This window comes from Mandrillus leucophaeus, unplaced genomic scaffold (assembly GCF_000951045.1).
Source record: "Mandrillus leucophaeus isolate KB7577 unplaced genomic scaffold, Mleu.le_1.0 Scaffold141, whole genome shotgun sequence".
Lineage (NCBI taxonomy): Eukaryota > Metazoa > Chordata > Mammalia > Primates > Cercopithecidae > Mandrillus > Mandrillus leucophaeus.
Window position 1 is genome coordinate 702,493 of NW_012101377.1, and position 17,211 is coordinate 719,703.

At 38.9% G+C, this 17,211-nt stretch overlaps 1 protein-coding gene across 7 annotated transcripts in view; it reads right to left on the reverse strand.

Moving 5' to 3' along the window:
• PUM1 (pumilio RNA-binding family member 1) overlaps positions 1 to 17,211 on the reverse strand; it is a 138,894-nt gene that overhangs the window by 41,527 nt on the left and 80,156 nt on the right. For 4 of the 7 annotated variants that reach the window (XM_011973987.1, XM_011973991.1, XM_011973989.1 and 1 more), the window contains 3 exons: positions 8,315 to 8,408; positions 7,073 to 7,174; positions 1,715 to 1,866 (listed from right to left, as the gene is read on the reverse strand). In XM_011973987.1, the coding sequence (XP_011829377.1) occupies positions 1,715 to 1,866; positions 7,073 to 7,174; positions 8,315 to 8,408 (348 nt within the window). Of the gene's footprint in view, positions 1 to 1,714; positions 1,867 to 7,072; positions 7,190 to 8,314; positions 8,409 to 17,211 lie in introns of all 7 variants that reach the window. The other 3 variants (XM_011973990.1, XM_011973992.1, XM_011973986.1) reach the window with 2 other exon arrangements.

Below are 17,211 nucleotides of genomic sequence, written 5' to 3' on the forward strand. Positions count from 1 at the left end.
GTGTGGTGGCGCATGCCTGTAATCCCAGCTACTTGGGAGGTTGAGGCAGGAGAATCGTCTGAACCCTGGAGGCAGAGGTTGCAGTGAGCCAAGATGGCACCACTGCACTCCAGCCTGGGTGACAAAAGCAAAACTCCGTCTCAAAAGAAATTTATTTTAACAGATCACTCATTCTGCCAACAAATTCTTTACTGAATTTCCTTATATATGGTATGAGAATGGCATCTGCTGCCAAGAAAATAATTTCATAGTGCCCAAATAACAGGTAGAATTTCAAGACCTGTTCTTCTTTCTTTCTATAATTGTGTGGAATCTAAAAAAAAAAAAAAAAATTAAACATACACCCACTGAGTAAGACTGATGTCAAGCAAAAAATTCTTGTTTGGATCATATAATATATTCATATATGAGCAGGGTGTTTTGTCTCAAATGACAGCTTTTATCTGACAATGCATATCGAAGCCTAAAAGGTGATTTCATTTGCTACAGAAAAATTCTATTACTAGGAATTTTTTCCAAGGATAAACTTATGTAAAGGACGTTAATCAGTCTCATTTAAAACACCAAAATACTGATATAAATGAAATATCAAATATAACAGACTAAAGTATCCTTTGATGGATTTAAATGTACCTAGTAAAAATGTCATTTAAAAGAACACAAAATAACATAGTAAAGTAGGAAATCAGAATGGAAAACCACGTGGACAGAATGACAATTTTGTAAAATATTAAATAGTAAGGCTAAAATAACAGATACCAAACATATCAGCAGTGGTTTTTTGACATAGGATTTAAGGTAATTTTTGTGTTTCAAGTTTTCTAGTTTACCACAGTTTCTATCAATAAAGAGGTGTTATTGGCCAGGCGTGGTGGCTCACGCATGCAATCCCAGCACTTTGGGAGGCCCAGGCGGGTGGATCATGAGGTCAGGAGTTTGAGACCAGCCTGACCAACATGGTGAAACCCCGTCTCTACTAAAAAGAAAATTAGCTGGGCATGGTGGAGTGCGCCTATAATCCCAGTTACTCAGGAGGCGAAGGCAAGAGAATTGCTTAAATCCAGGATGCGGAGACTGCAGTGAGCCGAGATTGCACCACAGCATTCCAGCCTGGGCAACAGAGTGAGACACTCTCTCAAAAAAAAAAAAAAAAAAAAAAAAAGAGGTGTTATTCTAGCAATCAAGGAGGAAATGACCTGTGTAAAAAAAAAAAAAAAAAAAGATGTAGTTTTGCAGTTTACTGTCCTTTCTCAACTCAAATAAAAAGCTAACACAGATATGACAGGTTTAAGATTTACATCTAATCCAATAAGTACTATAAATAAGCAGTCTAAAAATCTAGTACCCCTGCTTTGGTGTCAAGCCCCTTGAAAAACCCTGAAATGATCTGAAAGTGGTGCTTGGCAAGCCACTACAGTATGGCAGAACAAAATTTTACTATAACTTTGAAGATCCACTTTGCCACTTGCAGCTAAGCAACTTCCCTGTAGGTGAATTGATGAGTATCATTACCCCACCTAGGTACAATAGTGTCTAACATATAAAAGACATTTCATAAGAGTCGTTAAATCTGAGCCTGAACTCAGACACATACACACACACAAGAGGAAATTCATGCATTCACAGTGCTTTTCTATTAGGTGCAATATCACCTATTAATTACCCACAATACTACAATTCCCACTTAGAAGAGGTAAATTTTGTCTACATTTACCTGCTGCTGTCCTTGCTGAGCCTGTGGGGTGGTCTGTTGATTAGCTGAATTAGTTGCTGCGGCGGCAGCAGCAGCTTGCTGCTGGAAAAGACTGGCAGGGTAGACTCCCCAGGGAGTAACTCCATAATACTGGTGAGGGACCACAGCTGGGCCTAAAAATAGCAAAGGAAAGGTAAAGAAAGTCTGAACTACTGAGGCTCATCTCAGGCTTTCCAAAGATTACATCTGACTCAACAGATCCTACTGTAAAATATTAACTTAAAAGTATATATTGATTTATGCTAGCTAATCATTAACTCTTTTTAAAGAACAGTAAACATTAGATGAGATCCTTACACCAGTCTTCTAATATAATCCAGGCCTAGAGGAAGAAGCAATGAGGAATGAAACATCAGAAAACTAAAAGGGGGAATCACTGATAGAAGGGGTTCGATTTAAGAACAGATGGAGGATGTAGGATAGACAGAGACAATATCTGTTGGTAGAAGGGAGTAAATGGAGGGTCTGTGTGCTTAAAGTGATGGAATAGAACAAAAGACTAGGTTGTATCCCAGGTTCATCGGTAAGAATGGCACCTAAGGTGATTTAATAGAGTGCTGGTGTTTCATTAACTCTAGAAAAATGAACATCTATCAGTCTGACAACAAAACCCAGACACTGAACTGAACCTCCACTGCAACTTCAGTTTTTTTTTCTTTTTTTTGAGACAGGGTCTCTCTCTGTCACGCAGGTTGGAATGCAATGAAGCAATCTCAGCTCACTGCAACCTCAACCTCCTGGGCTTAAGCGATCCTCCCACTTCAGCCTCCCTAATACCTGGGATTACAGATGCATGCTACCATACCTGGCTAATTTTTTTTTTTTTTTTTTGGTAGAGGTCTATGTTGCCCAGGCTGGTGTCAAACTCCTGGGCTCAAGTGATCCACCCGCCTTGGCCTCCCATATTGCTGGGACTATAGGCTTGAGCCACCAGGCCTGGCCCCTATTTCTACTTTTAAAGTCACAAAGGCATTCAACACAACTACATTCAGACATTGCTGTGAAATTTTAAACTTAAGTCAACATTGAACACAAATAGAAACAAAAAATACAACACCTTGACTTGTTACAGACCTGCTAAGAATCTTAAACAAAATTAAGCATTCTCTGTAACCCCAGCACTATGGGAGGCCAATGTGGGAGGATCACTTTGAGGTCAGGAGTTCGAGACCTGGTGAAACCCCATCTCTACTTAAAAAAAAAAAAAAAATACAAAAAATTAGCTGGACGTGATGGCAGATGCCTGTAATCCCAGCTACTGGGAAGGCTGAGACAGGAGAACTGCTTGAATCCAGGAGGCAGAGGTTGAAGTGAGCCAAGATTGCACCACTGCACTCCAGCCTGGGCAACAGAGCAAAGAGTATGTCTCAAAAAAAAAAAAAAAAAAAAAAAAAGCATTCTGCTTTAATCCAAATTATCTGTTCATTTTCTTTGGCAACAAAGTACAGTTGCAGTTGGCCACATAAAGTAGACAACAGAGATGTAACAAAGTTATGCAGATAACAACTTAAGTGTGGCAGAAATCTAATCATAGAATTCTATGACGAAGCTGGTGGCAAGAAACACCAAAGACACATTTGCTAACCAAGAAATGGGCTCAAAGCCAATTCTTCAAATCTGCTGAAATGTATCTCCAAGTCGAACTTCCTTAAAGCACAGAGTTAAATACTTCCAACTTGATTCATTTACAATAACCAAGCCTTACACTGAAGTTCTGAAGAGCTGTTTCAAATATTACAGCTACTCTGATGCAACAGCTAATTCTGGAGAAACACATACTTCATTAAGCCAAAATAAATAGATACATATTCTTGTTTCCCCCATTTTAAGCTTCTAAAACACAAATAAGTCAAACTGTACCATTGCCCAATATAAATGTTTTGACATTTCTAATTTGGTGTTTTCTATACCTGTGGGCTTAGAAAAGATTAAGAAGCTCCGTTTACAAGCAAGGGTGCACACTGAAACACTATAGCTGGGCAAAGAATAAAGGTGCTGCTAAGAAAAGCTGTTACACTATGAAGTATTTTACTATAATAAGGAAAGAGGTTAAAACATTTTTAATTTGTCAGAAACTGAACAGCCTAAAAGCCATGTATTCAAGTTAAAAAAAAAAAAAAAAAAAAGAGTGATAGAGCCTCATACTCATCTCATAAGTGTTTATAAAGCAGGGTGGTCTTGGGCAGTTAAAGAAAAAAATAAGAAAAAACACAAAAAAAGACCCTAAGTGTACCTTAGTTTCCTCACCTGTAAAAATGGGTAAACAGGTAGAGTGTTCCTTAACCAAAGTGCTTGGGACCAGAAGTGTTAGATTTCAGACTGTAGACTATTTATGTATGCAAGAGTTACCTTGGGTATGTGACCCAAGTCTAAACACAAAGTTCATTTATGTTTCATATATGCCTTATACACATAGTCTGAGAGTAATTCTACTTTTCCGTTGGGGATGCTGAATAAATGAACTGTGTGTTACGTGCCTGTGGTTCTGACTATGACCCATTACATGAGGTCAAGGTCAAGTGTGGAATTTTCCACTTGTGGTGTCATGTTAGTATTCAAAAAGATTTTTAATTTTCAGATTAGGGATGCTCAACCTGTAACAGATGTTGGGGGTACAGCCGTGTCTACCTTGAACGAGTGGTTGCAACCTGCAATGACAGTCCCAACACTCTCCCAAAAGCCAACAAAAGAGAACCTTTACTGGGCGAGGACTGCTATTACCATTAACATTTGCATTATTCTCTAAATTTTCTCAACTGGCATTTCTACTACTATACTGTGGTCACATGGCCTAAGGTTAAATTTAGGAAAACATCCCAGGGCAAATCAACTGAGCTTGGCACATCAGGCACCCTCTAAGAATACACATATTCATAGTTTGAACAGTTAACATTTCCTGTTATTTGTGAAAGTATTAACTCATTTTCACCCTGGCTCAACTGACAAATACAAAAAACAAGATTCTCACCACCAAAATACCATCTCAGTGACAGCAGCAGTGTCAACTCTAAGATCAGTTCTTTGTTTCAAATAACATAAATTAGTAGAGGAAAAGAATTCTAAAGAAAGTACAGAAAAGATAATTCAAGACAGCACAGGCATTCTATATACTATAGTGAAGCATAGGCATGGGCTCTGAAGTTAAACCTGGTTCAAACTCCAACTCTACAACATTTAAATTGTGTGACTTCAAATGAGACAGCTCTCTAGGTTGGGCACAGTGGCTCACACCTGTAATCCCAGCACTCTGGGAGGCCAAGGCGGGTGGATCACTTGAAGTCAGGAGTTTGAGACCAGCCTGGCCAACATGGCGAAACCCCATCCCTACTAAAAATACAAAAATTAGCCAGGCATGGTGGCGGGCACCTGTAGTTCCAGCTATTCAGGAGGTTGAGGTGAGAGAATCACTTGAACCCAAGAGGCAGAGATTGCAGTGAGCCGAGATCGCACCACTGAACAAAAGCAAGACTCAGTCCTCCCCAAAAAACAAAACAAAACAAAACAAAAAAACAGAAAACAAAAAAACATAACTAACAAGGCAGCTGTCTGATTCACAAATTTCTAATCTCTAAAATCATCATCTGACAAATCATATGAAAGAAAAGCATTCAGGACAATGCCTGAGAAAAGTTATGTATTAATAAACATTAATGATGGTTAGCACAGATCATTCTCCTACGAAGAGCTTTCGTTTTCCCCAAAAAGGGGGTGACCACGGACAGACAGATGACCCTATGTTAACTATGTTCCTATCATAACCATGCCAAAATGTAAACAATTTTTTTAAAAATCTAAGAAATGCTAGGCTACATTTAAGTTCATAATTGCAAATTATATGCTACATAATAAGAAATAAAATTTCAAAGCAATATTTAGTCATGGTTAACCTGACTTGGAGGGATCTTCCCCCAACAAATATCTAAACTGGAAGACACTGTGTTTGTTCTAATGCTGAATTCAATCCATCATACATTTATGGCCCCACTATGGTGACGGTAACTGTGCAACACAGAGTCAAATAACAAAGATGCCTGTCTTTTAAACATCTAGTCTCAAGGGAAAGAAAAAAACACTCATAGGCTGGGCACAGTGGTTCACACCTGGAATGCCAGTACTTTGAGAGGCCAAGGGAGGAGGGTTGCTTGAGCCCAGCAATTTGACACAACACCAGCCCAGGCAACACTGGCGAGACCACCCCATCTCTACAAAAAATTTAACAATTAGCTAAGTGTGGTGGTGCACACTAGTACCCCTAGCTACTCAGGAGGCTGAGGCAGGAGGATCCAGTGAGCCCAGGAATTCAAGGTTACAGTGAACTGTATTCACGCCACTGCATTCCATTCTCGGCAACAGAGTGAGATCCTGTCTCAAAAAAAAAAAAAAAAAAGAGAGAGAGAGAGAAAGAGAGAAAAAAAAAACTCATGTATACATCCCACAAGCAAATAAAAACAGTGCAGTAAGTAGCCAGCTAGGGCACTTCACAGGCAAACAATGGGAAAAAGAGCTTACTACAGAAGACCACAGTGTCCAATGACAGGGGCCTAAACCAATGCAGTATCTTCAGCAAACTAAAATCAGATCTGTATTGCTACAATGTATGGTGTCAGCCAATGGCAGTCAACTACGAAGGGAACTGGGTGGTACACATGTAGAGACCTGTATGAGGCATGGTGATAGAGCCCTATATGCTCTGGGTCCCAATCCTAGTTAATCCACAGAATTATCTGGAAGCTCCTTAAAAATACTGATTTCAAGGAACAAAACACCACCACCCCCACCCTGACTCCAAGTAAGTTGTAATGATCAGCCATGTTTGGTAATAACTGTAGTATGCCATATTAGGGTAGAAAAAAGGGAAATCAATAAAAGGTTTAAGCAGAAAGATGATGAGGTAAGATCTAAGTCTGAAATCATTTTCTTGAACAATTTAGAGGGGAAAAGGAAGTGAGAGAGGCAAGGAAATTAGAAATTTCCACATTAGAGACCAATAAAAGTACCTGAACTATATGATAGACTAGAGGTGGTAGGAGATCTAGGCAAGGGGAGAAATTCCCAAAATATAAATGAGCATCTGGTGGCTCCATGGATCAAAAATACATATGCAAGCGGTAGGTGATTAATTTGCCTTTGAACATTTTCAAGTCTGAGGGGCCTATGATACTGCTATGGAGAGATATTAAGCTGGTAGGTAAATGGCACTGAAAATCTGGATGATCTCCACTGGAGACACAGATTTGGGAAAGAGTATAAAGAATGCAAGCCCATCTCAAATGACTTTTCAGCAGGTGAGAAAATCCCTCATGCAGCAGAATGTCTCACCTAGTGTCGCTGCTGCAGCCAATCCAGCTGTGTAGGGGTCCGTCCCTGGGGGAGCAGCGCTGATGATGTATGGATTGGGGACAAACGCAGCGGGAGCTAAACCTGCTGAAAACATACCTGTCAGTAAAAACAAACTTGACTAAAACTGCAGCCCTATCAAATACCTACACAGTTTGGCTATTCACTTCAGGCTGTAGATAAGGAAAAAAATGAAAAAAGAGAAGACGGGACAGGTTGAGGGTAAAGAGAAATTTTAAAAAGGTAACTGCTATACTAAAGATTATAATGAAATGTTTATAGAGTTAAATTTTACCTTTGCTAAAGAAATACTTAAAACTGTATATACAGTTTTAAATTCAGCATACTTTCTAAAAGATTATTAAAATTATAACAGCCTACAATAGAACAATTTTAAAGACATATTAAAATGGGATGAAGTATTTCTACTTAAAATAATTTTACAAACAGTTTTCATGAAATAAAATCTATGGGTATTTATAAAGATTACCATCTACAACTATACATTATCAGACCCAAGGACTTTATGCCTGGACTTTATTTAGGTTGGAAGTAAGTATATTCTTCTATAGCCTATCACATTCAAGATTAGCTATCTCCTTTCTACTCAATCATGCCATTTTGACATATTAAAAAAAAATTCTACTTCTACTTGTTTACACTTAATGCACTCTATTTCTAAGAGACCTTAAGAAGGTCCGGGGGAAGAAACATCTAGGCAGTACGATGAAAACATCGCTCAAAACTTTAACTAAACTTACGGGAAAAGGGCAAAGCTACTTTAAAACCAGTAATTATACGAGAACACTTTTAAATTTTTTCAATGCATACTGACTGGAAAATGGATTTATACTGTTTTGCTAATAAAATGAGAGGCTGATAGTCTATAGAACCACAACTTATTTAATCAATGTCATCCAAATCTTACCAAAAGAGCTAATGGTAGTCACCAATCGCTATTGTGATAAATACTTTAAATCCTGAAACAGCTGAGGTAGGGCAATGGGTGAACACTGAAGAAATCTTATGATGTGGGTCTACAAGCAATGTCAAAAATAATGTGGCTAGAGAGACAACTGGACAAAAGGAAGAGGCCACTAACTCTGTCTGAGGGATTTGTCTGAACTTTTAGAATCAGTTTAAATTACTGGGTTTCACAGCAACCAGTTATCCTAAAATGGCGGCCACACCTATCATGAAAGAGCTATGGGCTTAAGGACTTACCGATGTGCGGCTGATGAGCAGCTGCCAGTGCATACTGCTGCTGCTGAGCAGCTGTCAACTGCTGGACAGCAAGCGCATTAGGTCTTTGGAACAGCTGAGGCAAGAGGAAAAACACGGTGTGGTTAGGGAAACTGTCTTACAAAATCATTTAAAAACCTCTCTGACTAAAAATTTTAATAAACACTTGTTTAGGCATTATACTTTAACAACAACAAATGTTCTCATACTTTACTTCATTCCCATGGGATTAAAATGTTTCATAGTTCTATTCTCCCTGTCTCTCTTTCTTTACTTCAATTTGCTGTGCCCTGGTTCCATGAGCTGCCCACTTCACAGATTATATGTCCCCTGAACCACAAACACACTCTCTCTCTCTCTCTCTCACACACACACACATATATGAGATATCTATATATATATAGATATTGATACAGATACAGATATCTCATATATGTGCATGCAAAAGCCCTAAAGCTTATCAGGTCTACAGGTCTTGCCTGATCTAAGGCAAAGTTAAAAATTAGACAACTGATTTGCCACATTGCCCCTAGTGCTGAATCTCCTTTCAAGAGCCCACAAATAACTGAATTAATCCTCACCTACTCACATTTTGGAGAAGAATATGAAAAGTGTTCACTTCATCCTCCGAGCTGTCTCATTCCCAAAATGGTATTGAATAACTTCCTCAACTAGTAGCTTATCCTAATGAGTAAATTAGACATCTGCCCAACTTTCGGGAGCTCCAGAGTCTTCTGGGATATTATTCTTTGTATATTGAAAATAAAACAGCAGAAAACAGCAGCTACTAACAAAATTTGGATTATGAGCTCACACCTAGCATACTTCTTAATTCTAAAGAAAAGAAAGCTCAAAGGCCTTAACAACACTAAGAATGTCTTATGATTAATACAAAAATCTGTCATTCACTCATTAATTCAACAAATATTTATGAAACAAATGATACCTGCCAGGCACTGTGCAAGGAACTAGGGATACAACTAGTGAATGAAACAATACATAATCTTGCCCTGATGGAGATTACATTTTAGTATGAATAGTATTGGAACAAAGAAAAAGGATGCCAGTAACCTGATTTGTGGTTCACCTAAACGGGCCTCCTTCCAAGGAGTCACACTGAAGACTTCAATGATTGCTAAAATCAGACTGAAAGCACTTACTGAAGGGACCTCCTTGGATAGGACCTTCAACCTACCTGCTCTTCCTACAGGATTTTTCAACAGCTCAGCTGACATTGCTGGATGATGTATAACAGACACCATGGATCTTGAATTACAGATGTCCTCATAAAGAGACCTGATTGTTTCAGACATTAGGAGATAATGTCATTCTACCAACTCAGCTTAATCACTGTCATGACTGGACTTACTCTTATCTTAGGTGATGGAGAGATTTTATCCTGAGATTTGGCTACTCTCTACACCTCAAACATGAGGAGGCTAATTTTAGATTAAAATAAAACAAAAAGTGAATACTTTGAAGGTACTGGCCAATTTCACCTGTTAGCTCTCTAGTCTTAGTCTCTGTTTTTGGAGTATGAATGTCAAAAGTAACCATGCACAGATTTCAAAAATACTTTTTTTTTTTTTTCCCCCAAAAGTTAAAGAAAAACTTCAGTGTGATGCTGGTAAAAAGGAAACAGTATTACTAAATATCAAGTCTTAAAAAGAAATAGGGGAAATGAATCTACTGACAGACAGTATCAAAACATTTGTCCTCCAGGAAGGGAGCCAGTCAAGACTATTTGGTAACAGTGTGCTTGTGATTTCTGCAAGTTGGTTTCACATTTCTGTCTTACTAAAGATGTGCTCACACAGTATTCCCTCCAACAGGAGGCAGTCCACCCAAGAGAGGCAGCCAGGAGTGGGAAAATAAGTAAAACAGTAGAAAGTTACTTTTAAATTATTTCCAAGGTTGTGAAAACATCTCATAGTTCCACTAAATATGTACTGTCTCTTCAATGGGTTTCTGGAATTTTCTTGATCTAAAACCTTTTGCAACATTTAACATATCAGGCACTGCTTGTGCTAGCTTCTTCTCTCTACCCTTCTTCGCCCTACTGAAAACAAAAGAATTCATTTCATTCAACAGACGTTTTTTGAGCACCTATTATTAGGTAGGTGCTGTGACAAGGAACTGGGGAAATAAAGACAGAATGCTCAGAACACAACTCTTAAGGGTATCTCGATTTATTAACCAAAAACAGTAGTCCACTGCCATTCCATCTGACTTAACCTCACTGCATATATTTTTGTTTGTTTGAAGAGTCGAAGTCTTACTCTGTCTGTCACCCAGGCTTAAATGCAGTGACATAATCATGGCTCACTATAGCCACAAACCCCTGGGCTCAAGCAATCCTCCTGCCTCAGCCTCCAAGTAGCTGCGCATGCCACCATGCCTGGCCAATTTTTTTTTTTTTTTTTTTAACTTTTTTGTAGAGATGAAGTTGCTCAGGCTGGTCTGGAACTCCTGGGCTCAAATGATCCTTCCACTTTGGCCTCCCAAAGGGCTGAAATTACAGGTGTGAGCCACCACACCTGGGCTATATATTTTTTAAATATTACATGTAAGTCATTTTATGTATGTGTACTATATCTGTAAATATACATGGAAATACACGGCATGTGGGAATACCACAAAAGTAATCATTCCACATAACATTACCTTGTGGTTGGTTTTCATCATATTAAAACATTTTGAAAGCAGGAACTACTTTTAACTAAAAGTAAACAAGCCTTACAAGAGACCCCATACAGCCTATGTTTGAGAGCTGATTAATATCTTAGTAATTATGGTGAATAGAAAAGGATTTTCTTGAGACCATTTTGCAGTAAACAACAAAAGTAAATTGTACATCTACAGCAGACAGATTTGATTACAGAATAGATTACAGCAATTTTGGTACATTCTCTTTATGTAAATGGTGCAATATTAACTGGAAATACAGAGTATTCAAAACAAATTGGGTAATTGGCAAGTGACAGATTCCAAAGGATCCTGAAAAACTCACATAAATGCCATCTGCGGGGCGAAGCATTGAGCTCTACTAACATTTTCATGTTTTTCACAAAGCAGGCGAATATCCCATAACTGAGAAACAAAATACTGTGAGAGTTGGGGGAAATGCTTAAAGGTCAGTATAATGATAAATGTGAAGCTGTTAATTATAATTCACTTGGGTAGATTTCACAAGTTGTTCAAGAGTCTGAATGCTGGGGAAAATGGATCATTTACTTCAAGCATATCAAGGTTCCTAATAAATACTGAAGGCATAGTTTAAGAAGTAGACAAGCTGGTTTGCCTCCTTTCTCTGTCACTTACTATATTAAAAATACTCTATAGGGCTCTTATTCCAGAAAGGAATCCAGGCAGCCAAAAACACCCAATATAGTGACTGACATGTAGTTGGCATCTTATAAAAGACAGCTACTACTATTATTACTGTTGTTGTTGTTATCGACAGCAGTTGCTAACATAAAAAATTATGGCGTTTTCTAAATCTGGAGGAGTAATGTCTAAATAAGGAGTCAGTAAATGCAAAAGACTACTCAGTCCCGCTCCCCTGCCGGCCACAATAAAATGTACTGCCAGCCCTGACTTTTTTTTTTTTTTTTTACCAGTTTGAGACTATATACATAGCAGACAAGGGTTAAGAGCACTGACTCTAGAGCCAGACAGCCTTGGTTTCTATCTCAGCTCACCAGTGACTTGCTATGTCACCTCTGGCAAATCGTTTAATCTCTCTGTGCCTCATTCTCTTCTTCTCTTTAATATGATGATAAAGATATATGTAACACGGCAGGTTGCTGTGGGGATTAAAATTAACACATGCAAAGTATTTATAAAAGTCCTTTATGTGTGATGTTCTTTCTGATGAATGGGGAGGGCACCCCCAACAGACTCAGCCCTTCTGAGAGTCACCCTTTACAGTTCCTTCCCAGAGCCAGGCAGCCCAAGCAGACCAAGAGCAGAGGGCGGGACTCCTCCTAGTCTGTATTAAGAGTCAAAATTGGCCAGGCACAGTGGCTCAAACCTTTAAAGCTAGCACTCTGGGAGGCCGAGGCAGGTGGATCACCTGAAGTCAGGAGTTCGAGACCAGTCTGACCAATATGGAGAAACCCCATCTCTACTAAAAATACAAAATTAGCCGGGAGTGGTGGTGCACACCTGTAATCCCAGAATTACACCTGTAATTCCCCCAATCCGGAGGCTGAGGCAGAAGAATCGCTTGAACCTGGGAGGTGGAGGCTGAGGTAAGCCGAGATCACCACTGCACTCCAGCCTAAGCAACAAGAATGAAACCCTGTCTCAAAAAAAAAAAAAAAAAAAAGAGTCAAAATCTCACTGCACCAGGACCACCAGCTGCTATCAGTGGGTCACAAAGATAACAGGAAAGAAAGAAAACCATTTTTGTTTTAATGGATGAGTGCTTTCTGCATTATACTACTTTAAGAAAAAGCTATGTAGTTGAATTTGAAGGTGAGACAACTCCACCTATAAGAAGGCTCTGCGTTTCTAATACAAAGGCCAAAGGAAACGGCCTGAGGCTAGAAACCAAAATAATAGCTATTTGCATTGCTTGTATTAGATGACCTTCAAACAAGTCCCTAAACTTCACTGTTTTTTCTTTTTTCTTTCTTTTTTTTTTTTTTGAGACAGACAGAGTCTTGCTCTGTCCCTGAGGCTGGAGTGCAGTAGTGCGATCTTGGCTCACCGCAACCTCCGCCTCCCGGCTTCAAGCGATTCTCCTGTCTGAGCCTCTAGAGTAGGTGGGATTACAGGCTTGTGCCACCACACCTGGCTAATTTTTCTATTTTTACTAGAGATGGGGTTTCACCATGTTGGCCAGGTTGATCTCAAACTCCTGACCTTGGGTGATCCGCCAGCCTCAGCCTCCCAAAGTGTTGGGATTACAGGCATGAGCCACCGTGCTTGGCCTCTTATGTCTAAAAATAAAATAGCTGCCCTACCTCATGGGGTTGTTTTCAGAGTTCACAGAGAAAAACCCTTCAAGACAGTAAAAGCACTATATCAATGATGGGATTCTAAAATTTTAAGAAAAAGGTTTATTTTGGAGTCATTCCTCGGCATATGAAATTTGTGAAATCTTATTACTGTTTGAAGCTTCTAGATCAAAGCCCAGTTTATACCAGGTTATTTGAACTACTACAATGATCAATTAATGATTACAATGATTTTTGGTAGGCGCATACAAATTAAACTATGTTGCTAAACTAAAAAAAAATCATCATCATCATCATCTTCATCATCATCATCTGTGCATTTCTTTGGCAGATAAAGAATCTGATTTCAAAACAAATGAGGTCCTAGGGAAAAACAAAACACATCCCTCCACTAAGTATATTAATACCTTTTGAGAAAAACTTCACCATAAGTAAAATTTGAACAAAGTCAAATAACAATAGAGGTAAGCTTCAACTGATCAATTACTAGTCACTCTTTGTCAGTTAACTATACACATGACACTTGATAGAATAATCATTTGTAAATTAAAGAGAAAGGTGAGCCTATTAAATACCTACATCGAAAGTATATACACACTTGGCCTCACGAGAATGACATTTAATCACACTGTCAAACTTTTTAACAACACATGCCGATTTCCACTCCCCTCTGACTGTAGTCGTGCAGGAATGAATACCACACTTCAACTTTCATTTTCAGAATCTGAATCTTTGTTAAAATTCATGCTTAACAGATGACAGTTTTGGTACAACAGTGTCCAATTTTGTAAAACATACTACATTAGGCTATTTTTAGATTAACCGAACTCTAAATAAAGAACATCAACAATACAATTAATTAATTCTACACTGATATAATCCTGGCTTTGGTTTGTGCCATGTTTGTAATATAATACAACCTGGTAACAATTTTTTTTTTTTAAGACGGAGTCTCACTCTGTCGCCCAGGGTAGAGCGTGGTGGCATGATCTCAGCTCGCTGCAACCTCCGCCTCCCGGGTTCAGGCGATTCTCCTGCCTCAGCCTCCCAAGTAGCTGGGCGTGCTACTTTTTGTATTTTTACATGCCCGGCTAATTTTTGTATTTTTAGTAGAGAGGGGGTTTCACCATATTGGCCAGGCTGCTCTCGAGCTCCTGACCTCGTGATGTGCCCGCCTCGGCCTCCCAAAGTGCTGAGATTACAGGTGTGAGCCACTGTGCCTGGCCAAAACCTAGTAATAATTTTCTAAACTGCATTTAAGGAAAGAAACAGGCAACTGTACAGCATTTTGTAAAAAATAAATACTGCTCCAACATCGCAGTACAAAATGGTATGAACACATTATGCATGAACTGCTCACAGCTGTTTTCCAGGATTAAGAAGACAATGAAGTGAATTTGAGACAAAGGAAGAACACTTCAGAAATAACGAGCATTTCAAGCTGACAAAATACTCCAAATCAGAGGTTCTGAATCCAAGGTATTTGTACTCGGGTGGGTAATACTGCATCTTTATCTCACGCACATCCACCTGAAATTTAGCATGTTCTTCAATTAAGATTGTAGACAACAAACTACATTAACTTTAGCAATACACCTGTGACATTATCACAAACAGAACTCAAATATACGTTCATGTTACTTTACAGTTGTTAGAGATATTTCAAAATCTTGCTCATGCTCATTATGACAGCTAGTACATCTACTTCTATTTCATGCATATCATAAATAAATACATAATTAACTTTGTTTTTAAATATGACAGCTATTTTTATACCACTGGTTTCCTTTGTAATCCTGCTTTATACATTTTAAACATTATTCTGAGAAGTAGTCCACATGGTTCACCTATTAAAGAAGTTCATGGCACACACAAAAACAAACAAAAAAGAATTAGAAACTCCCGCTCTTATAAATAAACCTTAAAAGGGTTAAATTCAGAGTGATTAACAGTGACCAGACAACCAACTAACTAATCAAAATCCTGTGTCACAGCTAACAAGAACTGAGTTTGCAATGAATTAAATGAAAATTACCTTTTCCCTATTTGCAGGCTGCTCCATGTCATCTATCTCATTACAGGCTGGTAATAAGTTTGATGAAACCAGCTTATTACACCAAATCAAAGCCAAGATTGAAAGAAAATAGAACAAAAGAGGGAATTACTTATTTTGTCAACCTCCAAACCAGATTCCTATTCTAAAAAAATCACAAATAAAGCAAATCTACCATTTGCAGCAAACAACTCTAAACCAAGAAAAATGATCACCTTTGTTGCTTATTTCAGAAAGCCAAGATAAAAAGAGCAGAATGTACAGAAAAATATGTACTGCACTAGATCTCTGGTTCAATCCTCACAATCAGCAGTACCGTCTGAGACTTCCAGCTGGTTCTCAAGGCGTCCAGGACCTGGACTCAATTTTCAAAGGCACCTGTACCTTCTTGTCCTCTTCTACACTCAACTTCTACTCCCTTCAGCATAGGCCCACACCGTGGTCATTCCCAGCTCCACACCTCTGCTCTGACCTGCAACAAAATGTATTCTACCTGTCCTTCAAGTCAGTTGCATGCAACCTTTGTCCTCACTGAGCCCTCCCCTTGTCTGATAGGATTCAGAATCCACCAATTTAGCGCTTAGTTCCCCAAATGTTCCACTACTGTTTCATTCAGAACCTAAGGTTCCTAGAAGAACACAACAGTCAACAGTTAACTGAATAATAAGAGTAAGAGAACGTCTCAAACTGCTACTAAACTCACATTAACCACAAAAAAACTAAACTAAAACAATTAAGTTATTCCTCCTTTAAAGTGTCTTTTCATTTCCTATAGTGAATACAGCATAAGACTCACAACACCATCTCTTCAACCTCTCTAGTTATTTTTCTTCAACCTAAACCACCAACCAGACTGACTACTTCTACATTATCTACTAGTGAACACATACCTGTTTTACTATTTCCTCCACTAGAATTCTCACCTTCTTCCTATATAAACAAGTCTTTCACGGCACAGCTAAAGAACCACCTCCTCTGGCCAGGCGTTGTGGCTCATGCCTGTAATGTCAGCACCTTGGGAGGTCGAGGTGGGCAGATCACCTGAGGCCAGGAGTTCAAAACCAGCCCAGCCAATAAAGCGAAACCCCATCTCTATTAAAACTACAAAAATCAGCCAGGCACGGTGGTGGGTGTCTGTAATCCCAGCTACTCAGGAGGCTGAAGCAGGAGAATTGCTTGAACCCAGGAGACAGAAGCTGCAGTGAGCCAAGATCGTACCATGGTACTCCAGCCTGAGCAACAAAGTGAGACTCTGTCTCCAGAAAAAAAAAAACAAAACACACACAAAAAAAACCACCTTTTCCACAAGTTCTTCCCTTCCGCAAGAGACCAGAAACCAGAGTACACTCTCCATAGTCGTAGGGTTCCAAGGATATGGGCATAAATGGTCTCATCACTTGTCATTGAGTACTTCCAAGCACAATTTAAATGATAAAATGAGTCACAATGACTAACCTGAGAGCAAATCAAGAGGAGGAAAGGGAATCAGACTCTATTCAAGAAAGATATGGTTGGCTACAAAGAACAAAAGATATGAACAGAAGGTTGTATCTGTAGAACACAGATCTGTGATCTCCCTGAAGTTACCTACAAAACTGAGTGTCAGAGAATTAATGTACATTTTTCTCATGAGACCATGGTTTCTGATCAGATGACAACAGAGTGAACCTTAAAAGATTAAGTTCTGATCCAAGAACTAACTTTCCTGGATATAATACAGTATAGTTATTTGTACATAAGGCGTAAGCTGGATCCAAAGAACACACATATTAGAAAACATGGTAGTTCTCAGAGAGTAGCCTCCAGACCTCCTGAAAGGCTAGTTTCAAATTTTAATTTTGGGAAGAATATTACATACAGAG